Source organism: Ambystoma mexicanum, chromosome 3q, assembly GCF_040938575.1.
Source record: "Ambystoma mexicanum isolate Mex_15411 chromosome 3q, UKY_AmexF1_1, whole genome shotgun sequence".
Lineage (NCBI taxonomy): Eukaryota > Metazoa > Chordata > Amphibia > Caudata > Ambystomatidae > Ambystoma > Ambystoma mexicanum.
This window is the reverse complement of record NC_090926.1, coordinates 32824799-32852525: the sequence shown is the minus strand read 5'-3', so window position 1 is coordinate 32852525 and position 27727 is coordinate 32824799. Positions and strand designations below refer to the sequence as shown.

At 46.4% G+C, this 27727-nt stretch overlaps 1 protein-coding gene across 1 annotated transcript in view; it reads right to left on the bottom strand.

Moving 5' to 3' along the window:
* The window catches only part of BAIAP2L2 (BAR/IMD domain containing adaptor protein 2 like 2), a 279276-nt gene extending 256729 nt beyond the window's left edge, over positions 1-22547 (bottom strand). The window contains exon 1 of the mRNA XM_069652997.1: positions 22346-22547. Coding sequence (XP_069509098.1) covers positions 22346-22384 — 39 coding nt within the window. The 5' untranslated portion in view covers positions 22385-22547. The remainder of the gene's footprint in view (positions 1-22345) is intronic.
* Between the last annotated feature and the right edge of the window lie 5180 nt (positions 22548-27727).

The following is a 27727-nucleotide window of genomic DNA, read 5'->3' as shown; positions in this document are numbered from 1 at the left end:
TCAGTAATCTGTGGGCAGGTGCCCCCTCTCTTGCCCATGCAGCAGAGCTCTTTGCCAACCAAGAAGATTTGTACTTTTCCCATGTAATCAAAGATCCACTGACTGAAAAAGAACCCACAATTGATCAACTAAGTCCATATCACCTCTGGCAGACTGCTCATTATGCTTTGTGCATATGTGTGCATTTGCCCGCATGCACACTTCGGCCCACAGAGCCCTTTCTTCCAAAAGCGCTGGCAATAGAAATCACAAAATAGCACGAGAATTACAAGGCATTACAAAAACACGACCCATGGGATACCATCAGTGGCACAATTGAAATGACTCTTACGGCCATTGCCAGATTCCCTGGCCTCTCATCTCCAGCAAAACAATCTATAGACATGCAGTCCTACGAGTCAACCGAGAGTGAGACAAAATGCGAGAGAAATCTCGATGGATCCAGACAAACTGGTGTACTGGACAAACACGTTACGGGACAAAATCAGGTATTGAGCATAAGACTAATGTGTCCAAAGGCAGAATCGGGTGTACAGAGAATCTGACCGAGTAAAGGGACACAGTAATTGTGCAATCATAGTGATATGATGACTGGAGTAATCGGACAAACTGAGCAATCGAACACACCGAATCATGGAAGAAATAGAATAATCATACGAACAGAGTAATTGAACAAACTGTGTAATTAGACAAATGGTGGAATCAGGCAAATGAAGAGATGAAACAAATGGAGAATCCAGGAAAAAGAGACATCAGACATAAAAAGATAGATGCTCAAGGATCAGAAAAGTCAGCATTGAGATGAAATAATGATCATGAGGCAAATAAATTCTAATTACTACGAAGTGCCCAGGGAATTCTTTAGTTAACAACCATTTATCCCACCCGCCTTTCAGGAGCTTATTCCAAAATTCCAAAATTCCCTTGTCGGCCAGTTCTACATTTGTTTGTATGTGATATGTCTACAGCACTTAACTGCCATTAGCATGCCCTCAAAGCACATTAGGTTATATGGGAGTTCTACAGACCATGCTCTGAACATACATGACAAAAATTACAATGCCTGATAATATACGGGCAAATGACAATTTTTGGCAGAGGTAACTATTTCTTTAGTGTAATATTTAACATGTGTAAGTGTTGAATGTGTTGTACTTTGTGATTTGCTATGTAATTGAATTTATGATTGTTGACATGAGGATCGAAGTTGACATCAGACCAAGTCCACTAACATAGGGACGCTTCACTATAATGTGGAGCAAGCCATGTACACCTACACATACGCAAAATCTATCCATAGAGCAACTGATTGAAGTTGAGGGCACTGCAATTACATGCTAGAGCGGGCTTGGCATTGCATGCATATTTGATGAACATCACCTGTTAAACAGCACATTACACTGCATGATAAGAAGTTGAGCATTGCTGCAAAAAGACAACCTATTGCTGTTGTAGATTTAAAAGTTGTGCTGCTGGAGTCGACTGATCATCCTCGCAACTTCTTTCCTAGAGTGCCTCAAACTTACAAAAGTCCCAACTTCGTCATGCTGGAGCCTCATACGGAACTACTTCTGAATGCACAACATAACCACTCTGCACAGGACTGGGGTGGGTCCAGTTGTCTCCCTGCACTCCCGTCCCAGAATGGATGCTAGATCCGTTTGGTTTCATCTCCGCTTCCCAATTTGATATACTAATAATGTTGTCACCATCACTTTACTCGGTCTCCCAAAAGACCGAAAAAGGGTATAATCCTCCAGTAGGTAAAGACAATAGGAAACACCTGTACCCCTTCTTATTACCCAATCATCATTTTCTCGCCACCCATTCAACCAACTTGTTCCAAGCCTCTTGAGAAGAAGTCTCCAACCTCTGCAGACGGATCTCAGGACGGGCTAAAATTCATGCACTCGGGAATCCGACATGGAACTGAGGGAGAGCTGCTGGCCCCTTGGTCTGACACCACAAGCAGTGGCGGCAAGAAGCCAACTCCAAGTCCACCCTCTTGGATTCCTATGCCGGGTTCTGGATTTGTCGGCGTGTGCCGCAATACAGCCGTATATCTCTTGGAGGAGTTACGCCTAAGATGCATTCGCTTCGTTGAGCACTCTCCTTCCATAGGTTCTACAAAGGACATAAGATCATTGTACACGCACCCAAAACATATATTTAATGTTGAAAAATAAATTACACGAAGGAGGCTCCTTACATTTGCAGTACCGTGCAAAAGGTCCCCTCCATGACAAATGTACGACTTTCTAAAACGCCGTAGTAATAAAGAAAAGGTGCTAAACCAGGCGACATGGTCTTAACATCTTTCTTTTCCACTCAGTGTTGGGAAAAGAGCCAATTCGCATTTACAAGGGGTCATTTTCTAAGCTCTGGGGTGCAAATGTAAGGCACAACTGCAAGTTGTTAGCCAAGTACACCTTGCTTTAACAGCCCCGGGAATTTCGCAATCATTTGGCGGTGGGATGGGGGCACCGAACGGGTATCACGTGTCCACTGTACATTCCTCCTCTGCCTGGCACATAGTTTGCATGCAGGAGTAACATGAATGCAGTCCCAGCGAGCCCACCGGTTTTGCTGGCAGCAGGCAGATTCCATCGGAATCCATTGTAAATGCTGTCTGCCTGGCAGTTATGGACGGCGGCATCCGCACTGCCAATGGACATTAAAAGCAGGGCATGAAGGCGAATTGAAGACTTTTTACACTTTGCCTTTTAACTGCATTTTGCAAATGTGAAAAATTGCATTTAGGGGTCCCCCGGCACCTACGTGCTGACGTTGGCCATCCCCTTCATGCAAGTACCACTTTTTGGAAAGCGACTGTGGGCATCACTTTTGTTGTGGAGTAGAGGAAAAAGCATGAGTAGTAGGCATGCATGATTTTTGCTGCATCCGTATTTTCATGCTTGCGTATGATATTTCCATGCTGCCAGTAATGTACTGGATTCCCGTGGGCAGCACTGTAAATGATGCATGCCTCGCGTAAACAGCCGGTGGCTTGCCAACAGTTTGCACTATGCATTGCAAAAAAGGAAGATGCAAAGGCGATTCTCTCTGCCAGCTTTTTACTCATGGATTTTGTACTTGAAAGTGCAAATGATAAAATATGCACTGAGGGGACCCGTTTGTGCATAAGTGCAAATGTAACAGGTGCTAGCTGTGCAATGTATGCAAATCTATAAAATGAACCCCTTTTATGTTCAGGTCTAGGTCAAAAGTGTAGGAATCATGGATGCCAGAATGTCTCCCCTGTGGGAGAAATCAACTTGGTTTTCACCAGATGACGCACCCGGTCATGGTCATCATCCATTCGTTCAGCAGTCTGAGTGAGACCGCTCTACTGGCTGGGAACGTTGTCACTCACAAAGAGCCAACGTCAAGATCCTCTAAGGGGGCCGCAGTTCCAACAATCACTCAAAACACGGCTCTCTGACCTCAGCAAGGACACCACCCGCCTTTGGCAGGGGGCCAGTGTACACTTGGCAAATTAGCAGCGGCAAACAAGACCTGCGTCCTTCTGAGCTGAAAAAAATAGAGAACTGTTTCAACTGGGTGACCATAACCTAGATCATTTTAGTGCTTAGAAGTCGGAGACCTCGAGCGTGAAGCGCTATGGAAAACGAGCCAGTTATTATTATTATTTATTATTTTTGGCCTCAGGAAAAGAGAACATGGAGCTTTCAAATCTGTAGCAAGGCTACTTGCTCCATGTTAGGAGGATAATGAAGAAACAAGGGCCTGCAAGCAAATGTTAGTCTAGTAAACAGAGTATGACTTCTCAAACACAAGTTCTACCAGTTCCACCTCTATGCCAGCGCTGGGAGAAGCTTATCATGGTGCGATGCACAGGACAGGGAATGCCTCCTCGGGTGATATGGTAACAGGTAGTAGTGCTTGCTACTGTAACATGTACACTCTGCTTCACCCTGGGTCTTTTAATGATCAGCGCTATAAAAGTAAGAAAGTACACCCTACTGTACATTATTAGGATATTTGTAGTCACAGAAGTGTTCAAAGACTAAGGCCCAGTTGGTTAATAATTTACGAGAACACTTTTGGGACTTTCAGTGCCCTTTTTAGTCTTGGCTATTAGGTGGCGCTGAAAGGGTTACCTATGAAGCCAAAACCATTGTCATTAAAATAAGAGCTTTAGCATGAGAGCTTGAACCAGGGCCTTTGGATGCAGGTTTGTTGTAATGCTTTTCAATGCAGATTGGCATATGAGGATGGAAACATGGTAGTTTGACTATGGGCCTCATTACGAGTCCGGCGGTAACCGCGGCGGTAAAACCGCCTGGTTACCGCCGGACTCGTATTACCATTCCGCCTCCGTGATTCCCGGAATTACCGGGGCATTACAACCCCGGTTTTCCGGGAATCACGGAGGCGGAATGGTGTAAATCCCCATTCCCATTGAGTCCTATAGGACTCAATGGGAATCGGGTTCATGGAAACACCGGCAGCACCTCGTAATGCTGCCGGTGTTTCCTCGTCCGCCTGCATGCGGGAGGTGTTAAACATCACCTCCCGCCTGCAGGGGTCGGGATCAGGCGGTCCGGAAACAACGGTGGCGGCGGGTTTACCGCCACCGTTATTTCCGGACCGCCAGGGTCGTAATGAGGCCCTATGTGTCCCACCCATTTAACGGTATCACAATATCAACGGTTCTTTGGGAGAAAGAGATCAAATGTGCGCATTTCAGTCGCATACTTAACAAACAGCAGTTTAAGACAACACTGTGCTGGCTGCCCCTAGAGGAGGAACACTCTGTCCCTGACAGGAGTGCCTGGCCCTAGGTGGAGGATGATGCACCGCCGGTCTAACAGGGATAGCCGAGGAGAACTGTCCCTCAACGCTTCCAATTTGTTAGAAAAATACAAATGCAATAAAAACAATTACAGGCTAGCAAAGAAACCCATCCAGTCGGCTGTTTATCACCGGCAGAACTGGTTATTCGATTCTGTTGAAGCAGCTATACATGCTGGCACAACAACTTGTCCGTGACAGGGTGTTCTTCCTCTAGGGGCAGCCAGCACAGTGTTGTCTTAAAATGTTGTTCGTTAATTATGTGACTGAAATGCGCACATTTCATCTCTTTCTCCCAAAGAACCGTTGATATTGTGATACTGTACTGTTTTTCTTTAACGCTTAGGCAAGGCAGTTGACCTCCCACTGTGTTTCAGAACCTACCCTGTTCTTTCTATAACCACTGCTAGGGAGAATTGAAAAAGGTTCAGAAGTTGTAACAACTTCTGAGGGACTGGTCAACCAGATCCCCTATAACTTTAAAAAGACTGATGCTCCTCAAAGGGTTTGTAGGTCATATAGCTTACAAAGGAAAACCTTTGATTTGACCATAGGACATAGGTCAAGATGTCACCATCAAAATGCTGATGGACTCGCTAGGATGTATGTCATCGACTAGAGGTATGAGTTTCATCCAGGAGTGGATTAAATCCTCCTGTCCCTTAGTCTGGGGGGGGGAGTGTTAGGGAGAATTCTCTGTTTAGGCTGAATTTCCTAACCTAGTGAGTCCCCCAGCAGCTTTGCTGGATTTCTGGAGTTTGTTTTTTTTCTCCTGCCAAGAGTGAGTCTCTTTTCCTCACACTCTTGGACATGATTTGAGGGGTTCCTTTGACTGTTAATGTGTTTTATGGGGTCTTTTACTCCATAGGATCTCATGTGTTTTTACTATGTGTGTTACACAGCACCCTCAGTGCAGTGACACAGGGGTGTCATAGTGACACCCCACCATAGACTCCATAACCTGGGACTGACTACTGTCTCCCAGGGCATGTAAAGTCACCATTGGCTTTACTAGTCCCAAATTATGAACAGAAACCAGTACAAAACATCATATTGTGGATGTACTGGTCGGGGCAATTCGATTGCCCCGGGGTCTGTTATTCGAGGGGGCACGTCTCCGTCCCCCCTGATGGAGTTTTGGCTGGTGGCAGTGGATACTACTTTTTATATTCGACCGCAAATATATCTCTATGGGATTTTCCCATTGTTCGAGGTTACCAACTTTAATTATTTAATTCCTATAGCCTCGAACATACCGCCGGGTTATTTATTTAATATTAATTCACCGGCTCGTATTTTTTGCCAGAACTCGTTTCTAAAATTGCGTTTGTGTTCTCTTCTGTGACTCCAACCCAATTCGAGCCCTTTGTTCCACTTTTTGGCGGGCTTCTCCACAGAAGCCTCCAAAAGTGGTGCCACTCTGTCTGGGTACCACAGGGGGTGTGGGAGGGGGTTTAGGCATCCTGGACTGAGTTGCCTTGGCAACTCAAGTCGCACTCTTGTGTGATTGGCCCAAGTGGTGAGCCGGCCGGCCGGCTCACCACTTAGCATGTTTGATTGACAGCTAGGCTGAATGAATGGGGGTTTCTTGCATAAAAGCAGGGCTTTTGGGACTGGAACTTCAGAAGTCGCCACAGGACCTGAGAATCCGAAGATGGAGAAGCTGAGCCGACCTGCAACGACAACACCACCGGTGGAGCCCTGCTGAACCATCTCACCACTTCCCGACGACAGAGGAGATCTTCTTGCCGGAGAGTCTCTTCCCCTTGAGCTGGTGGGGACAACCAGTTCGCTTTCCTTTTCGCCTACCAGGACGTCTAGTGGTAGAATTGCCCGTGCCAAGCACCCCGGCAACCGGATAGCCACTTACCACTGAACCGTGAATAAAAGGACCACTCCTTTGAGTCGAGAAACTCCGCGGCTGGTTTCTTCCCTGGCAGTGCAACGACCCCCTGCTTTCCTCCCCGACGAGATCTTCTCTTCTGCGGACAAAGCACCAACTCGCAACCGCTGCCAGGAACAACTGCCCCCGCTGGAGTGTCCTCACCATTTCAAGGTACTGTGTCCCCCTGGCCTCCCTTTCTATAGATTGCTACAAGGTGACAGTAAATCCTTAACCTTCTAAACTGGTCTGGCCTCTTGACCATCTAACTGGTCCCTTTCTTTTGGTCCAACTTCTTTCTGAACCTTTTCGAGACTTTTGTTCACTTTTCAACCGTGTGACCTTGGACACATTTCGTTCTGATCCTCTTAAAGTGGATCCGCCTTTCTGAACTCTAACTTCACGGTTTGATTCTGCCTTCCTCTCTTGCTGTGTTCGTTTCAAAGTGTTGGGATCTGTTTCAATTTATACCCTGCCTTTCTCTCACTTTTAAACCGAATTATTAGAGTGCCATCTGCGTTAAGCGCTCACCGCTGTCTGAAAATAAGTGGGGCTTTACTTAAGACTTGTCTAATATTCTTTTAAGGGAGTGTATATACTTTAGTAACTGTGTTTTTGAACTTGCTTGAGATTAGTGCCAGTGTGTTTTCTTAGATGTGTTTTTGCCTAAGGAATTAGTGGGTATATGAACCTAAATTGGATGTATTGGATTGGTTGAAAATGTTTGAATATAATCATGGGCTCCAAGACATCACAGGGAATGAGCTACTTCCTTGGTTGTTCTCTAGGCTCCCCCCTGTTGCAACTGATGTGGTAATGGAGTTGGGGGAGGTGGATAAGAAGGATTATGAGTGTGTGAAGCTAGCTTTACTAGCTAGATTTGGGAAGACCCCTTCCCAGTACCTTAAGAGGTTTAGGACCCTCAAAAAGCATGATGGTACCCCTTGGGCTACCTGGGTGAGTGAGTATTTGAAAAACTTAGAGGGATGGATTAAGGGTTACAAAGTGAACACTTATGAGGGAATGAGAAATCTTGTTATGTTGGAGTCAATTTATGATGCCTGCTCTCCTGAGCTCAGACGGCACTTGGCTGATTCAAAGGAATTAGATCCTAGAAGGCTAGCTAAGGCTGCTGACTTGTGGGTTGCCAACAGGGCTACTCACAAGGATTCAGGGGTCACCCAGAAAAAGGATGAGGGAAAGCAGCCACCAAAAGGGAACCAAGAGATTTCTAATACCTCCCAAACCAAAGAGGGCCCAAACAACAAAATAACCAGGGCAAGCCCCAGGGTAAACCACAACAGGCTAGTGTACCTTCTGGTCACAAACCAGAAGGAGGTCAGGCCAAGCCACCCTTCCAGAGAGCATTTGGAACATGCTATCTCTGTGGGGCAACTGACCACATCAAAGGAGATCCCAGATGTAAGGGTAAACCTACAGGGATCAGCACAGTCTCCTTAGCCTTCACTCCTGAGGAGGAAGTCCAAATGGCTAGTGATCACTTTGAAGTCTTTGCTGAAGAACCGTGGGTCTTCAAGCCAGTGTAACAGTAGAGTCCATGGGTCTGGTTAGTGATTAGAATAGGAGTGTGTACAACTCCATACCAGAAAACTCTAAAGTTTATTATATGGACAGTGTTCTTGTCAATGGCCAGGATACTCCTGCCAGGCGAGACTCTGGGGCCAGCAGAACAGTAGTGGATGAAAGATGTTCAGGCCTGAGGATGTTGCTAAGGCACCCAAAGGTCCCACTAAGATGTCTGGAGTCCCTGTCCAAATGGTTCCAATTCTACCAGCCCTCATTCGGTGTAATGACATGACAGTGTTGATTCCTGTCAGTGTTTAGACTGAGGTGCCTGGGAGAGTCCTGTTGGGGAATGATCTAAGAACTCTAGGAGTAGTATCCAGTACCCCCAGGCCTCCCAGTATGGAGACCCAGAATCAGACCAAATTGGCTAGAGAGGCCACCTTAAGGAACCACTCTAAGCCTGTGGGAACCTCTACTGAGAACCCCCCTACAAGCCCTGGTGTTGGTAAATTGACCTCTGACCCAGGCAAATTTCAGGCTAAAATGTTAGGGAAATGGGAGCCCCAACCAAGCTCCATCATTGTTCCCCCAGTTATAGACTCTGTGACTCCCCCTGCTTCTGAGGAAGAGGTGGATAGACCTACTGGAACCCTAACTAGGCCTAAGAGAACTGGTAATTCTCAGTTCTGGTGGAAAACCAGAAAAGAAAAGTCTAAGGCCAAAAACCTTCAGACTGTTGGACCTTCCACAGAAGACTCCAACCCAATTCCTAGTCTTAAGGGGGAAACTCCTAAAGTAGGTAAAGGTAGATCTAAGAGGAAGGAGAAGCATGTACCTTGCTTATCTCCATCCCCTCCAACCAGGAGGCCTAAAACCCAACCTTCTCCCAACAGAGAGGTGGTGAGGACCTCTGAAGGCCCCTCTAGATCTATGGGAATCCTTTATAAGGACCCCTTGAAAAAGCCTAACACAGGTTCAGAAGTTGTAACAACTTCTGAGGGACTGGTCAACCAGATCCCCTATAACTTTAAAAAAACTGATGTTCCTCAAAGGGTTTGTAGGTCATATAGCTTACAAAGGAAAACCTTTGATTTGACCATAGGACATAGGTCAAGGTGTCACCACCAAAATGCTGATGGTCTCTCTAGGATGTATGCCATCGGCTACAGATATGAGATTCATCCAGGAATGGATTAAATCCTCCTGTCCCTTAGTCTGGGGGGGCGAGTGTTAGGGAGAATTCTCTGTTTAGGCTGAATTTCCTAATCTAGTGAGTCCCCCAGCAGCTTTGCTGGATTTCTGGAGTTGTTTTTATCAACTGCCAAGAGTGAGTCTCTTTTCCTCACACTCTTGGACATGATTTGAGGGGTTCCTTTGACTGTTCATGTGTTTTATGGGCTATGGGGTCTTTTACTCCGTAGGGTCTCATGTGTTTTTACTATGTGTGTTACACAGCACCCTCAGTGCAGTGACACAGGGGTGTCATAGTGACACCCCACCATAGACTCCATACCCTGGGACTGACTACTGTCTCCCAGGGCATGTAAAGTCACCATTGGCTTTACTAGTCCCAAATTATGAACAGAAACCAGTACAAACCATCATATTGTGGACGTACTGGTCGGGGCAATTCGATTGCCCCAGGGTCTGTTATTCGAGGGGGCATGTCTCTGTCCCCCCTGATCGAGTTTTGGCTGGTGGCAGTGGATACTACTTTTTATATTCGACCGCGAATATATCTCTATGGGATTTTCCCATTGTTCGAAGCTACCAACTTTAATTATTTAATTCCAATAGCCTCGAACATACCGCCGGGTTATTTATTTAATATTAATTCACCAGTTGGTATTTTTTGCCAGAACTCGATTCTAAAATGGCGTTTGTGTTCTCTTCTGTGACTCCAACCCAAGTCGAACTTTGTTCCACTTTTTGGCGGGCTTCTCCACAGAAGCCTCCAAAAGTGGTGGCACTCTGTCTGGGTACCAAAGGGGATGTGGGAGGGGGTTTAGGCACCCTGGACTGAGTTGCCTTGGCAACTCAAGTCACACTCTTGTGTGATTGGCCCAAGTGGTGAGCCGGCCGGCTCACCACTTAGCATGTTTGATTGACAGCTAGGCTGAATGAATGGGGGTTTCTTGCATAAAAGCAGGGCTTTTGGGACTGGAACTTCAGAAGTCGCCACAGGACCTGAGAATCCGAAGAGGGAGAAGCTAAGCCAACCTGCAACGACGACACCACCGGTGGAGCCCTGCTGAACCGTCTCACCACTTCCCGACGACAGAGGAGATCTTCTTGCCAGAGAGTCTCTTCCCCTTGAGCTGGTGGGGACAACCAGTTCGCTTTCCTTTTCGCCTACCAGGACGTCTAGTGGTCGAATTGCCCGTGCCAAGCACCCCGGCAACCGGATAGCCACTTACCACTGAACCGCAAATAAAAGGACTACTCCTTTGAATCGAGAAACTCTGTGGCTGGTTTCTTCCCTGGCAGTGCAACGACCCCCTGCTTTCCTCCCAGACGAGATCTTCTCTTCTGCGGACGAAGCACTAACTCGCAACCGCTGCCAGGAATAACTGCCCCCGCTGGAGTGTCCTCACCATTTCAAGGTACTGTGTCCCCCTGGCCTCCCTTTCTATAGATTGCTACAAGGTGACAGTAAATCCTTAACCTTCTAAACTGGGCTGGCCTCTTGACCATTTAACTGGTCCCTTTCTTTTGGTCCAACTTCTTTCTGAACCTTTTCGAGACTTTTGTGCACTTTTCAACCATGTGACCTTGGACACATTTCATTCTGATCCTCTTAAAGTGGATCTGCCTTTCTGAACTCTAACTTCACAGTTTGATTCTGCCTTCCTCTCTTGCTGTGTTCGTTTGAAAGTGTTGGGATCTGTTTCAATTTATGCTCTGCCTTTCTCTCACTTTTAAACCAAATTATTAGAGTGCCATCTGCGTTAAGCGCTCACCGCTGTCTGAAAATAAGTGGGGCTTTACTTAAGACTTGTCTAATATTCTTTTAAGGGAGTGTATATACTTTAGTAACTGTGTTTTTGAACTTGCTTGTGATTAGTGCCAGTGTGTTTTCTTAGATGTGTTTTTAAATAAATCATTATATATCTTTTACACCAAAGGTCTGGTCAGTGTTTGCTTGTTCTACTGTGTTCCTGCCCTATTGTGTATGCTCTGTATACTGCCTAACTCTTCTTGAGAGAAGTCTGACTGCTCAGCCACAGCTACCAGGTACATCTGGGTGGTGCAGACTGCTATCAATTGGGTTTACTGCTAACTCCTGTAGTCCTAAAATTTTTGCAGTGGTCCCTAAGGGAACTGCACAGGTTTCTGCCTAACACCCACCCATTTAACGCCCATTGCTAAGTGAAATGAATAGGAATTTCCTCCCATTGCCACCCATTTTCCTTCCAGTCACACCTCCTTTTGCAATCTTTGGCTCAATTTCTACTTTGTGGTGGATTTGTCAGCCATTTTTACTCCCAAAATGGCAGCCGCCATCTGTTAATGTTATTTAAAAGTTATTTGACTTGATTGATGCTTTAAAATATATTTACTGCAGCTTTCAAGGTATGTTACACATTTGTCAGTATTTTCTATTAAAAATAAACAAGGTACTGTAATAGTTTTGTTTGGGTTTATAATGAATGTAAAATGGTACATCTAGTGACTTGTGGGGATAGGTCCAGTGTTTTTAATGTAAGGAGCACGTATTGTCTGTGCAGTTGGTAATGTCAGTAGGATATGATTAGATAACCAGTCTGTGTTTGTTTCCCCAAGGCAGACATTTTCTCCGCGACCACATGCTGTCTGCATAATGGGTCAGAAGCAAGCATGCCTGTGTAACAGATGCAAGGGTTCCACGCTCCGGTTCAGCTGGAACTGCGTGCTTTAATATGGAAATAAATCACACAGAACTTGCTGTCACTTCTACCTCTCTACCTTCCAGGCAGAGCCCTCAGACGGTGACCTGGCTCACTGCCGTAGCTTTTAAATCAAAGTTTCATGCAAGGTAGGACTCGCTAGGCATTTGACTGTTTGCCTACTTCCTTTTGTGTGAAAGTTGTTCTTTGTCAGATGTTGCATGAAGTGATTGTTTTTTCAGGCGATCGAGTCCCTTGTGTGTATTTTCGACAGCTGAAGTGCCGTGCATGGCTGTGCGCACGCACAGTCTGTCTACAATACAGGCAGGCGTAAAAATGATGCTCCTCAGCAGGGACGGATAATACCTGATCATTAGGCATGCTGGCAATTATAGCCTCGCAGCGCAGGAAACCAAGTCCGCACTGCTTTGGGGCTGGGGTGGGGATTCCTGTCCTTGCACGAATTCCAGTCCCGGTTGCCGAACACTACCAGTAATCCCATTATGTTCAAGCTCTCCATTGTGTGGGAGACCAACGGAATTCTGCGTCCATTCTTGCGCTGTATTTGCAGACACTGTGGGCACAAAAGGAGTGAGCAACTGATGCACAAATTCATGCTTTGGAGAAATGTAGCCTCCAGCATAGTGCTGTTCATTGATTGATCAATTTACGATAGCTTGACGTATTGTGACAGGCATCGTAGCCAGAGTGAACAAATCAAAAGCCATGGTTAACCTTAAACTGGAAATACTGCTAGAGGGCGGTCTCTAGGCCCACCAGAGTCACCAATATGTAACTGCAGACAACTCTACATTAGAAGGGTCACATGCTTTGTCAATGACCACATTTAGTATCGGTGTAACTGTCAGACCAATGCCCATTACCTGCCAACTCAATAAACAACTAACCCCTGACGCCTTTGACTCGTGGCTCAACGCATCTCTGATGCGGCTCACACCCCCCTGCAAACCATCAATACGCCGTGGCCTCTTCCCCAGATGGTTCACTCCTGAGCTGAAGACCACTAAACCACTATATAAATACCTAGAACGCAAATGGCAGAATAACAGATCCCAGGAGAGCAAGGCCACCTTGGCCCGACACCTCTTTCAGTACAAAGGCCGAAATCCAGAAAGCAAAAAAAGCCCACTACAACTCCCGAATCCTAAACTGCAAAAATCCAAGCAAAGAACTCCACAAAATCATCTCCGAATTCACCAAACCCGCTTGCACCACGACCATCCGGACCCCCTCCCAATCACTGTGCGACTCACTCTCCCTCCACTTTTACACCACAGCTCTCGAAAGAACAAATACTCTAGCCACCAAACTAGCTCTCTTACATCCACCAGACAATACTCATCCCACACCGCCCAGTTCATCGGCTGCGACCGCTATGCAACCAACGTTTGAATCCTTTAGTCCAATAACTCCAGAGCAATTTCTCAAACTTCTATCTGCCCGCAAACCATCTGGCTCTCCGCTAGACCCCTGCCCAGCCACAACCCTCAAAGAAATGTTCACTTCCACCTGCGCAGGAGAACACGCAAGATCCATCATAAATGCCTCCCTATCTTCTGGTATCTTTCCCGATGCATTCAAAACGGTTCATGTCAAACCTCTAATTAAAAAACCTTTGCTCGACCCTCTCAAGCCCAAAAACTACCACCCCATCTCAAACACCAGGTTCCTTGCCAAACTCATTGACCGAACCGCCTACTCCCAACTAAATGCCTTTGTCGAAGCCAACAACCACCTTGATCCTGCACAATCAGGATTCAGAGCCGTCACTGAACTGAAACCACCCTAACCTCAATCTGGGATGACCTTAAAATGACGGCAGACTCCGCGGGATGCGCCGCACTAATCCTTCTCGACCTATCCGCCGCCTTTGACACAATCAATCACTCAATCCTTCTAGACCACCTCCACTCCCTAGGAATCCGTGGAACCGCTCTTAAATGGATAGCATCATTTCTCAAAGATAGGTACCAAATAACGATACTCTCCACCTATACCTCCCAAGCCCGACCAGTCGACACAGGAGTCCCACAAGGAGCATGCCTATCCACCCTCCTATTCAATCTCTACTTGATCACCCTCCCACCGATAATTTGTTCACACAACATCCTGTGCTACAACTATGCCGACGACACCCAACTCATTCTAAAACTCCTGAGCTAAAAACCCAACTCCCGACCTCACCTGGCCTCCTGCCTCCTTGACATAGAACTCTGGATGTCCCAAAGCCACCTCTTGTTAAACCCCTCCAAAACAGAAATCATGGTATGTGGCAAGTCAGAACTTCTGCACCCGCTACCCTGGCCATCCGCCATGGGCAACTCGCCGACCCCCTCCAACTCAGTGAAAAATCTTGGATGCACCCTTGACTCTGATCTAACACTCTCGCGCCAAGTCAACAACGTCTCAAAGTCCTGCCACTACCACCTTAAAACCCTTAGGCGCATCTTTCCATATCTCTCCTTTCCCAACAGACTCTGCACGGTCCAATCAATCGTTATATAAAGACTGGACTACGCAAACCCCCTATACCTCAGAGTCCACGCGTACCAACTGAATAAACTCCAAAGGGCACAAAATGCGGCTGCCAAATTGCTACTTGCACTCGGTCCAAGAGACCACATCTCGGCAGCCCTTAAGACGCTGCACTGGCTTCCAGTAGCCCGAAGGGTGACTTTCAAAACCTTATGCATCTCCCACCGAGCACTGCATAAAACCAGACCTCAATATCTTCAAGACAAGCTAAAACCCTATCACCCCCTTGGGCCCTAAAATAAAGCTCTGCCAGCCTCCTAGTCATACCGAAGACAAACTCAGTGAGGTTAAGCGGATCATCATTCTCAGCCTTGGCCCCCACCCTATGGAACTCACTCCCACCCCACATCCGCCTTACCGAGGATTTAACGTCTTTCCGCAAACTGCTGAAAACCTGGCTCTTCCTCTAAAACCAACCTGTACCAAACTAACCCAAACAGACTAACAGCAACTCAATGACACCATCCAACAAACTAGCTGATGCAAGAAACCGACAGCTAATAACCCCTAATATAAGCAAGAAGGACAATCAGAATTAAAACGAATAAAGTAGATCAAAGCAGTGAAATGGTTAATAAGAGTAAATCATACGGAATCAGTAACAAGATTTAAACTCCTGAAATGGACAGAATGCTTGAGGAGTGAACGAAGTGAATGGAGTGGATGAAATAGTTAGAATGGATAAAGCAGGTGGAACAGATGAATGCGCTGAGTGGAAGAATGCATGAATGGAAGAACATGTTTAGCGGATGAGTGTGTAGAGCGGACGAGCGTGTAGCGCGGATGAGTGCGTAAATACAGAGAAGCGAGTAGAATACAGGAATGCGTTAACCGGACAAATGTGCAGAACGGATGAGCATAAACCGGATGAGTGTGTAGAACAGATGAGTATGTGGAGTGGATGAGCATGCAGAGCGCACAAGTGTGGATAGCGGATGAATATGGAAGTGCGGAGAGTGTGTAGAAAGCCGGAGCAGATGAATGTACAGACCTAGCGAATGTATAGAACAGATGGGTGTATAGAGCATATGAGTGTATAGGGCGGATGAGTGTATAGGGCGGATGAGTGTATAGGGCAGATGAGTGTATAGGGCGGAGCGGATGTGTGTATGAAGCGGATGTGTATATGAAGTGGATGAGTGTATGGAACGGATGAGTGTATGGAGTGGATAAGTGTATGGAGCGGATGAGTGTAGGGAGCGGATGAGTGTATGGAGCGGACGAGTGTATTGGAGCGGATGAGTGTATGGAGCGGATGAGTGTATGGAGCGGACGAGTGTATGGAGCGAATGGGGGTATGAAACGGATGGGGGTATGGAGCGGATGGGTGTATGGAGCGGATAGGTGTATGGAGCGGATGAGTAGGGAGCAGATGAGTGTATCGAGCGGATGAGTGTATAGGGCGGATGAGTGTATGAGGCGGATGAGTGTATAGGGCGGATGAGCGTATAGGGCGGAGCGGATGTGTGTATGGAGCGGATGTGTATATGAAGCGGATGAGTGTATGGAGCGGATGAGTGTAGGGAGCGGACGAGTGTATGGAGCGGACGAGTGTATGGAGCGGACGGGTGTATGGAGCGGACGGGTGTATGGACCGGACGGGGGTATGGAGCGGACGGGGGTATGGAGCGGACGGGTGTATGGAGCGGATGGGTGTATGGAGCGGATGCAGAGATATTTTGAAACTCTCTTCTTGTGACAGCACGGAAACACGTGTTATGGCCCTGAAGAAAGTGGCACCACTGAAACCGGTAGGCCAGACGTGACCCTTTTTTAGAAAAAGGAATAGACAAGCAGCATGGTAAAAGGGTCAGCAGATAAAAGAAATCATCTTTTAGCACTGCACCTTTCTACCCTTCTGGGTGGAAAGTAGTGTTGAGAACAACAGTGCACCAGAAATAAAACTAGGTGCAAGATGGAGTCTCAGGAACACTGGGAAACGGTGTTTCTTTTAATGAATCAAAACAGAGCTTGTTTTGCTCTGTAGATGTTTTAAGGTGTGAAAATGCAGAGCAAAGAAAGTAAATAAATGTAAAAATAAAATAAGAATTTAATTTGCAAAGCAAATTACACACAGTGATATTAAGTACCCTTGAAAAACTATTGGTGACTAGAACTAGATAGGACTAGATTCTCTCCCTATCCCCTCACCCTAGATAAGCGGGCCATCAGCGCTGACAAGGGGTAGATATCTCACGTGGGTTTAGTTAGACATGTTGGAGGGCAAGTCAGATTTAGGCTACACATTTGGGGGGAATGCCTAAATAAGTATAAAATTGTGAACCTCTGTCTAGGATCACAAACATTGGCTCAAATAGTTGGATTTGAAGGTCTACAGTGATAATTTCTTATAGAGTTTACTTTTTTTAAACAAATTGCATAATAAAGTCACTTGACAGCAGGCAAACACTTCTAGCAGCACGTTAAGCGGAAAGAATATCATTATGGCTTTAATTTTCACATCAAGAATGGTAAACTATAAGTCCCAGAATGCAAGCTAATGCCAACCTGAGAAATCTAGCTAACCACGCTCTACTTTCAGTGATTTAAGGCATGTAATAAAATAGGTTGTGTAATAAACAAAGATACATATGCAGATTCTCTGTCACAAACCTCCAGCTCGTTGTTATTCATGATGTTGAAAACATTTGATTAGTGATTTATAGCAACTTTGTTTTGCACGTCAAGATATAAGTTATAATGGATATAAAAAAATCTTTAACAGGCGCTTTGTGTTGCGCACTTTAATGATCACAGATGTGCAAGGTAACTGGTGCTTTCCGAGCTCTTTGAGTTGGAAATATTCCATCAGGCATATGAATGGGCCTGCCACTGATAAAAGAAATGTGTTTGCAACCTGAGCACCCTAATGACCTTCAGAGCTGCAGATGCTGTCTGTGTGTCTGCGTAGCTGAGACTTTGGTAACAAGCAGTGCTTGAATGTCCGGCCTAGGCCGAGTCTATATTTGGCTCAGGAGAAAGAGAAAGAGTCCAAACAAGTTTCTTAAGCATTTGAATTAAAAGTACGCTCTGTACAAATTAAAAGAACTAGTGGTACAGCGTACCAAAGATTTATATTACACTTCCATCTCTGTTTTGCAAGAAGTTATTCTGAAAGGTTAGTCATGGCTTTAATTAAGTGTTCCAGTGAGAGCAGTAATTCTGCACTGTGGTGGCTCAGGTAGCCATAATGACATCACAACCAACCTTAATAGGTTATTACAGTGGTTGTGATGTCATGTTCTTATTATGGGTCACTGGTGATATCACAGCTCAACTACAATAAATTGGATAAAGTACCCCCTACTGTACATTATAAAGATGTTGAAAGTCACCGAGTTCTGTGACGAAATAGGGGAATGAGGCCGGAGGCTTGGGTTCTTCTATGAGGTTGCAGTTCTGGTTGGGACATGCACTATTGTTTATATGTACGGTAGTGGGTATTTTATTCAATATGCATCACCATACACTGTCATCCCCTTTAATACATGGCCTCTTGCGTATTCTAACATAAGAGATATTTTAGTTACTGACAACAATTAAGATTATGTTCAGATAATAAAGGCAGCTTCTAATGTGTTGAGAAAAAATAGTTTAAGCAGTTTAATAAAAAGCATCTAAAAACATTTTCGTTTTGTGCTTTAAAATAAGAGATGACATGTAGATTCTTGCTCTCATGTGTTAAACCTGAGCAGTGTATGTATGTATGGGATATTTATAAAGCGCACAAAGACCAGAGGTATCGAGGCGCTATGGGTAAGAGAGAAGCTAAGGAGGATAGGCTGAAAAAAATGGGGGTTTAAAGCTTTACAGAATGCAGAGAACTCTTGAGGCTTACAGAGATCAGGGGGTGAAGTGTTCCAGAGCGTGGGGGTGAGAATTGAAAATGATCTCCCTCCAGCTCTGGCATGAGAAAAACTAGGAACAGGTAGGAGGCACATGTTCGTTGAGCGCAGTGGGCGATTAGGGATGTAGGGCTGAATCTTGGAGCATAAAAATTCAGCTCCAACTCCATTAATGGCACGATAAACCAAGCAGAGGACCTTAAATTTCACACACTTGCGACAAGAAGCCAGTGTAGTTGGCGCAGCAGTTCACGAGAGTAGGCAAGTCTAGTGGCTCCAAAGGCAAGACATGCTGCAGCGTTCTGGAGAATTTGGAGGCGTTGAAGAAGCCTCTCAGGTTGCCCAAGGTACAATAATCCAAGGAGCTCATAATGGAGGCTGTGACCACTTTTGATCTCAGGGCGGCCGGAAGAAGGGGGAGAACCTTTTTTAAAGTCTTGAGTTTTATAAAAACCCATCTGGCAGACCGCAGAGACCTGAGCTTCCTGGGATCCACTGGACATGAGTTTAATTCCAATATGTTTTACCACGGAAGAAAGCTTGGGCATGGACCAAAGGAAGAGGGCCAATAATCACTGGTCCATAGTTGACCATTCACATTGGAACCAACTAAGAGAATCTCAGCTTTGTCACCATTTAACTTCAGCCAGTTATTAGCCACCCAGTCACCCACTGCAGCAAGGCAGTTTTTCAGCTTATTTGGTGTACCAATGGAGGGCGTGCTAAGACGAAATAGAATCTGGGTATCGTCAACATAGGAGAAAAAATAACTCTGTAGCTGGTGATCAATTTAGCCAGAATCTGCATATTAAGATTAAAAAGCAGTGGGGACAGGGTAGAGCCCTGGGGGACTCCACATTTCAATACAGTAGACAGGGATGCGAATGGCAGGAGAGAAACCATTTGAACCTGTTCCGACAAAAAGGAAGAAACCATTTAAGTGGAGTACACGCAATTCCTACCTCGTTAAGGCACTGAAGCAGTTTCTGGTGATCCACTGTATCAAAGGCCGCGTAGAGGTCGAGAAGAATCAAAGCTCCCACCTCTCCACGGTCCTGAAGGAGAGCAATGTCATCCAGAAGTGACACTATTACGGATTCAGTCCCCATCCCAGGGCGAAAACCAGATTGAAAAGGATGGAGAAGAGAGTTGGCCTCCAGGAAAGCCGAAAGTTGAGGTGACACAATTGATTCCATAAGTTTAATCAAAACCAGGAGCAGAGAAATGGAGCAATAGTTCTCTGCTGCTGCGGGTCGAGCTGGTATTTCTTTAGTAGGGGGGAGATCACTGCATGCTTAAGGGAAGAGCGAATATGGCGAGTAGTAAAAGAGTAATCAAGTGCAGCAGTGAGAGGACCAGTGAGGTCGCTGGAAGCTTCTTGGAGCCTAACAAGTGGAGTAGGGTCCCTGGGGGAAGCAGATCGAAGTTTGGCTCGGACAGAGGAAACCGTACTTTCTGTTACTGCGTTAAATTGGAAGTTGCTGTGCGAGGATTCCTTTATTGCAGCAGAGACCACAGCGGAGTCAATCAATGATGATCTTTCGAGACTGATCAGTTGTCTGATGTTAAGAATTTTGTCTCCAAAAAAAGTAGAAAGGTGATCACAGTGGACCTGAGTAAATACGGTTGTTAGAGGACTTTTTGCAGGAGTGGTCAGTTCCTTAGTGACTCTGAACAACTCCAGCGTGGAGCAAAAGGCAGTGAGAATGTGATTTGCATAGAAATCAGCCTTGTCTTATTTTATAGCTGTGTGGTAGGCGGTACGAGCTTATAAATAGGAGAGCCGTGTTGCAGAATCCATGTCAGAAAGCCAACTGCGTGCCGCTCAATGACAGGTTTGTTTCGAAGACTTAAGTGCAGGGGAATACCATGGAGTAGGTGGGTGGGTCCGACAAAGAGTTTGGTGAGGGGAGCAAGGCTATCTGCCATGCCTTGACAGGCATCAATCAGGGCACTGCAAGGGTCTTTAAAGTCTTTGGCTATTCCCTCTTCAGTGAGGGCAATAATAGAGCTTGAGATGGCTTCAGGGGGAACTCTGGCCCAATGGCAGCGAGTTTTATAGAGAGCTACCGGTTTCACTTTAGGCCGAGAAACAGGGAGAGAAAAAGGAAGAAGGAAATGATCAGACCAGGCCAGGGGGCCGGAAAGAAACACCAGAAGCTCATCGCGATCAGAGAAAATTTAATCCAGCTTGTTCCCTCCTATGTGAGTTGGGCAGCGATTTCTCAGCGTGAAGGTACAGTCCTGTAGCCCAGAGACAAATGTGCTAGCTTTCAGGTCGTCAGAAACATTCGGATGGAGATTGAAGTCCCCTAAAATAATTAGATTAGAATACGAAAGAGCGAGGTCAGCAACCAGTTGAATGAAAGTGTTAAGAAACTGGTTAGTGACATGGCCAGGATGGCGGTAGATTATTAAAAAATGAAGTGAGCTGATAGGGGAAGGTTTAAGTCTAATCAGCAAGATTTCACAGGCCAGGTTGTGAGAGGGTGGAATGGCAGAGCCGTTCACCGCGTTTTTAAATATGATAACTACCCCTCCTCCAGATTTTGAAGCAGGATGAGAGGGAAGAATTTGAATGATGTCAGGATCTGAGGTGCCAGTAAGCCAGGTCTCAGTCATGCAAGAAATCAGACTGGAATTCATCAAGGATAGAATGAACGTTTTCCTGATGAGTCAGTGCTGATCTCGCATTAATCAGCATGCCTTTAAGAGAGTAGACGTTGCTAGACATGGCTTCCTCTTTTCTCGATTCATGCGGGTCAATAACACGAAATCCCTGGGGCCAGCATAGGCTGGTAGGTGCCAGAGCAGTGAGGTCATTGTGAGAGTAGGAGTGGCGTACGCCAAACTCATAGGCAGCCCCTGGGTCATTAAGAGCCCACAGCCCCATACGGTCCAGGACGGGCAGAGGCGGGCGTTCTCTCCGGCACATTTATGCCGAGAGAGTGGCAGCAGCTGGGCGCGCACAAGCGCAATGATCGTAGAAATAGGACAAGCTGGATTCCACCCGGAATGAGTCAGGAGCTTGAAAACAGATACAATGCAGGTAAACACAGAATAAATGCCATTAAAAGCACTTTAAAATAATATGCACTAAATGGCAGCATATTGTAAGGGGCTTGCAATTGGCAGTCCTTCCAGAACAGCCTAACGTCTCACAAATTAAACATACTGCCATAAACAGTTCTTATAGTTAATGGCTGTAAAGTGTCACAGAAAGCTATTTCACAAGCAAGGAATTTGAAAAGCGTGCCGGCTTTAATGCAGTGCTGCAGTGACCGCTGGAATTCTGTTCTGTGCTGCAGCAGGCATTGTTATGTCACAAGCGGGCTGTAATAACTGATTACAGAGCGTGGTGATGCCATTGTCTTAGAACAGGTCAGAGGTGATGTCATAACTAGCCTGCAACTGTTTACAGGCGTGTACAGCCTTGTCTGCGGATTATGTGGAATCTCAAGGAATCCAAATCCAAGGTTGTCATACTCCCAAACAGGCGCGGCGGGGAAGGGGTGGGGGGTCCCCGGGTCCCCTCAGAGCAGGAAGCAGGTGTTCGGGCTCCTCGTGCCGAAGTCCGTGGTCGCTCAGAGACTCGCGGGCTGTCATCGGCGGACACAGGAGACTAAAGGCCCGGCAGAGGTGTCCTCGGGTTCCGTTCTGGAGGCTACCTCCCCCGCAGACTCCCCCACCCTTCCCCCCTCCGCCCGTGTGTTAACCTTTTAGAAGTGTATGTGGCGGTGTACAAAGGGGGACATTTCAAAAGGGGAAATCATTTCGGGTGGGACGAGGAGGAGGCAGTGTTGAGGTGACACACGCGCCCCTCTACTTCCGAGTCCGCTGCCCCAGGTTCTCACCTTGTAGATGTTGATGGTGGAGGCGTAAAAGACGTCCATGGCGTGACCCCCACACCGGACCGAGCCGGGGCTCTCTCAGTGGGCCGGGAAGATTGTGGTCGACACTGTGGGACTCTCAGCCGGGCACCAGGGGTGAACTCTCCGTGCTGGGGACGGGCGGTGATCCCAGGAGGAAGACGAGGAGGATTAATAATTCACAGGTTTGCCCGGTCCATCTGATATCTTCCAGGTAATAAAACACCTGCTGTAGCAGCGAGCGTGTCCCCAGGCCGTGCATGTACGCGAGAGGTGCACGTGACTTGAAAGGGGGACTTTAGAAGGTGTGGACTACATGCACCTTGCACAACCATATTAAGGAAGGTTTGCAGAACAAGTATAAGAAGTCTACACCGGGTAAACAATATACGGGGACCAGTGCACACAACTGTCCGGATCACCACACCCAGTGTTAACACACCAACCATTAGGACGACTGGTCTAAAGCAGACCAAGTACACCCAATATAAAAACGGAACACCCAGTTAATGGTATTTCCAGCTGGTACGTAATAACTAGATACACTCGGCTTCAGAACCAGGTGCACGCAACCGAGAACCTAGTGCACACGTACAGCTGGGGTCATCAAGTGTCTCTGACCAGTGCATCTAGTCTTCTAGTGCAAAGGGCCAGGTTCACTAAGTGTAATGACTGCGGTGCACACCGTATACACCCAGTCACACCTAGTCCAAGGAGCAATTCTCCTAGTGTAAATGTCCGGGCAGGCCCAGAATGAGAGGCCAAATACACCCAGTAGAAGGGGCAGTAAACTCCAGGGTAAGGTATGCATTTCCAGTATAAGCACCAGCACACTCAGTAAACGAACCAGATACACCCACTAGGATGAGCAGGTACGCCCACTCGGAGGAGCAGGTACACCCAATAGGAGGACCAGATACACCCTCTAGGAGGAGCAGATACACCCGCTAGGAGGACCAGATACACCCACCAGGAGGAGCAGGTACACCCACTAGGAATAGCCGGTACACCCACTAGGAGGAGCAGGTACACCCACTAGGAGGAGCAGGTACACTCACTAGGAGGACCAGATACAGCCACTAGGAAGAGCAGATGCACCCGCTAGGAGGACCAGATACACCCACTAGGAGGAACAGGTACACCCACTAGGAGGACCAGATGCACCCACTAGGAGGAGCCGGTACACCCACTAGGAGGAGCAGGTACACCCACTAGGAGGACCAAATACACCCCCTAGGAGGAGCAGATGCACCCTCTAAGAGGACCAGATACACCCACTAGGAGGAGCAGGTACACCCACTAGAAGGAGTCAGTACACCCACTAGGAGGAGCAGGTACACCCACTAGGAGGACCAGATACACCAACTAGGAAGAGCAGAGCACCCGCTAGGAGGACCAGATACACCCACTAGGAGGAACAGGTACACCCACTAGGAGGAGTAGATACACCCCATAGGAGGAGCAGATACACCCGCTTGGAGGACCAGATACACCCACTAGGAGGAGTAGATCCACCCACTAGTTCCTAGGTGGACCAGATACACCCACTAGGAGGAGCAGGTACACCAACTAGGAGGACCAGATACACCCTCTAGGAGGAGCAGATACACCCGCTTGGAGGAGCAGGTACACCCACTAGGAGGAGCGGGTACACCCACTAGGAGGAGCAGGTACACCCACTAGGAGGAGCAGGTACACCCACTAGGAGGACCAGATACAGCCACTAGGAAGAGCAGATGAAACCCGCTAGGAGGACCAGATACACCCACTAGGAGGAACAGGTACACCCACTAGGAGGACCAGATACACCCACTAGGAGGAGCCGGTACACCCACTAGGAGGAGCAGGTACACCCACTAGGAGGACCAAATACACCCCCTAGGAGGAGCAGATACACCCGCTAGGAGGACCAGATACAGCCACTAGGAGGAGCAGGTGCAAAGGGCTACAGGCAAAACTTAATGAGCTTGAAAAGTTTGCTAATGCTAATAACCTTGTTGTTAACATTGGTAAAACTAAAATTATGAAGTTTGAAAGACAGTCGTCTAATAAGAAGAGATACAATGATGGGTGGACACTACACCAACAACAGATTGAAGTGGTCCATGTATATAAATACTTAGGAGTTATCATAGATGACAAGCTTACATGGAAGAAACGCTGGCTTGAAACTAAAAGGAAATGTATGATTGCAACTATGGCACTGAGTAAGTTTATAAGTAATCAGGGCACTTACTCAGTGGCAACAGTTGTTAAACTATACTCAGCTAAAATTGTTTCATGCCCGATCTATGGTGCAGAAATCTGGAGCAGCACATTTGGCAATGACCTTGATAAATTTGAAGCTAAAATGCTAAGGATACTGCTGCGAATGCCAAAAACATTGCCCTAAGAATACATGATGCTAGAATGTGAAATCCTTGTATGAGAAGTAAAGTGCAGCTGTCTTCAACCATACTTTATGCGAAATTAACACGACTTGCTAACGAAACATTGATGGTGCGAATGATGGAGCAATATGAGGGAATAGACTCCAAAACTGATTTTAAAACAATAGACAGATGGAGATTAATCTACCTTAAATTGATAAAAAATGAGAGTCACTGTTGGCTGCTATATTCTGTGGCCCAGATAAAATGTAAATTGAAAACATTGATTTGTGAAACACATAGAGAACAAATAATATTAAATCTGGCAACCAAATCAAACAGTGGAATGTTCATAGAATACACCAGAATAAGGGCTATGAAACCAAAATACCAGATGTCATACCCTAATTGCTCTACCATTTGATGGTATCTGTTATTCAAATTTAATTCATGTGATGTATTAGAAATACTAGGGGCGAGAGTGGGAATCCCCCGAGAAATCAGATTCTGTCGCCTCTGCGGTATTAATGTACTCGAATCAGCATATAATATTATATGTGAGTGTGAAAGTCTAAGAACAATACGAAGACAATTTCTGATGAAATATGATAACTCTATGTATACGTGTGATATACATAGTGCGTGGGTAAAGCTAGTAGAAGGAAACGACGCAAACCTAGTTTTCTATTTGATGACATTTTATGTGATGATTTTAGCAATTTTAAAAGATCTGTCAAAAAATATTGTATACTATTAAATGTGTGATGATTTTATGATAGGTGTTTTAGAAAGAAACATCTAAGTGATGTATATTTAGAAAGATATCTTTACGTGATGAATTGATTAAAAAAATATGTAAAACTGAACTGTTATATACATATAATAAATAAATAAATATACATTAGGAGCAGTTGCACCCACTAAGAGGAGCAGATAAACCCACTAGGAGGAGCAGGTACACCCACCAGGAGGAGCAGATACACCCGCGAGGTGGACCATGTACACCCACTAGGAGGAGCAGGCACCCCATATCTCTGCATTTGGAATGCACACTCATTATAAAGATCGCATGGACCCAGTATACGATTCAGGTTAAAAGCGGGTACAGCCAGTGCATGAATTAAGTATACCCAGAAGAAGGGCAGGTACACCTGGTAAATGCACAGGGTTCATCCGGTATACGGTTCGGACATGCCCAGTGTAATGGGTAGTACACTCACTGTGAGGACTAGTACAACCATCTTGAGCCCTGGCTGGATACACTGTGAGGAACTACACATATAATAAGGAGTAGGTAAACCCAGTTCAAGGACCATTGTCCGAATTCTAGTCCCCTTAAAAGTGAGCAGATCAAAGTCAGTAGCTTTGGGTTTTGTATTCTGAACACATTTTCTGTGATCACATACACGCCGAAACACAGAGGCGTACATGGCTGGATGGGCAGGTAGAGAGAGTGGCACAAGAGGGTGGGGGCAAGGGCAAAGAAGCACAGAGCTGATAGGCAGATGTGGCCGAAGAAGGGGGAGGCTCAATCTATGCATTTTCTGTTCATATTGGTATATCGACATGTCTATAACTGGTCCGTCCCACTTTTTATTTTATATGTATTTCTTCAGTGGTGTGTAAGGCCCTGCACGTATCCATGATACTTCAGAGCTCAGAAGGGCCCATGCGTAAAGTGAGAAGCCTTGAGGGTGGGTGACATTGCTTGGGAGGATTCTATAGTGCAAGCCGATACCTCCGGGACACTGGTAGGGCTGGAGCAGAATGCCTTTTGGGGTAGATCTTGCTCTACCGCTCCACGTTTAGCCATCTGGGGGCAATCGAAATGAGCCTCATTGGGTGTGGCAGCGGGTGAAGGTTTAGTGCTGGGGCATCGATAGTTTGCCTGAAATTGTGAGAGTAAAGCAATCAACCTCTACCCCAGCCTGGGTGTTGGGAGGGTCTGTCCCAAGAACATTTGGGAAATAATAGGTCAAAATGATACATTTGAAAGGGTGGTTTTTAGGAGAAATTTGATAGAAGTCTATACTTTGTCCAGGCAATTCTGCAGTCCCCGTACTCCAGATTCATAGGGGACTTGGGCTGCGGCATATCACGCATGTGCTACCGAGACAACTGGGTGATCAATACAACACCAAAAGCTCAGTACACACAAAGGGCCTTATCACAAGTTGGGTGGTAGCCCTTTGATGCGGCGATAACTATATTACCGCCGCATTCAACAGCTGGCCCTATCACGAGTTGGAAGCTAAATGGGCTGTTTTACTTCCAGCTTTTTTCTGGAGGTGAAAATTCCATTTAGCGCCCTATTTTCGGCGCAATTACTGCCGGCTGTATTAGCATGCGCTCTTTGCGCCGAAAATGCCCCATGGAGTCCAGGAATGGGGATTTACCATTAAAGCCCAACCTGTGATCCGGTGCTAATAGCGCCGGACCGGTTGGCGCTAACGCAATTACGGTTGGCCGGTATTACAGCCGGGATACAGCCCAACTCATGAAAGAATTGTACATGGGTAACTCATCTGCGTGGAAATATTCCAGCGAAGGGTTCAAAGTCACATCTGATAGACAACGCTAGCAGGGGGATGAACTGGGAACCAAAAGTGGCCCTGGAAATAATTCTCAAAGTCGCCCCACATTACACATTTTCAACAAGCCCAACCATTTTCCTATGAGAAAATGTGGAAATAAAATGGGTTACCACAAAAAAGAGGCCCAGGGTGCAGAAGCCTACCGGGAAACCTCCAGAGTCCAAATACGGCAGTCCTCCCCGGAATGCAATCTCATGTTGTCTATGATGTTACTCTGACCCCATAGGTGGTATGTTTCCCCTTGCTTGATAGGCACCCATGCACAATCTTATGCTGTATATGGATGTCTTTCAACCATGTCGGCTGCTTGGACGAATGATAAGATCCTTTCCTCTAAGCGGCCATCATTTCCTGTTTCCTTCTGCCGTCTGCATGGGTAATGCGGGCGGGCTGGAGGTGGGTTC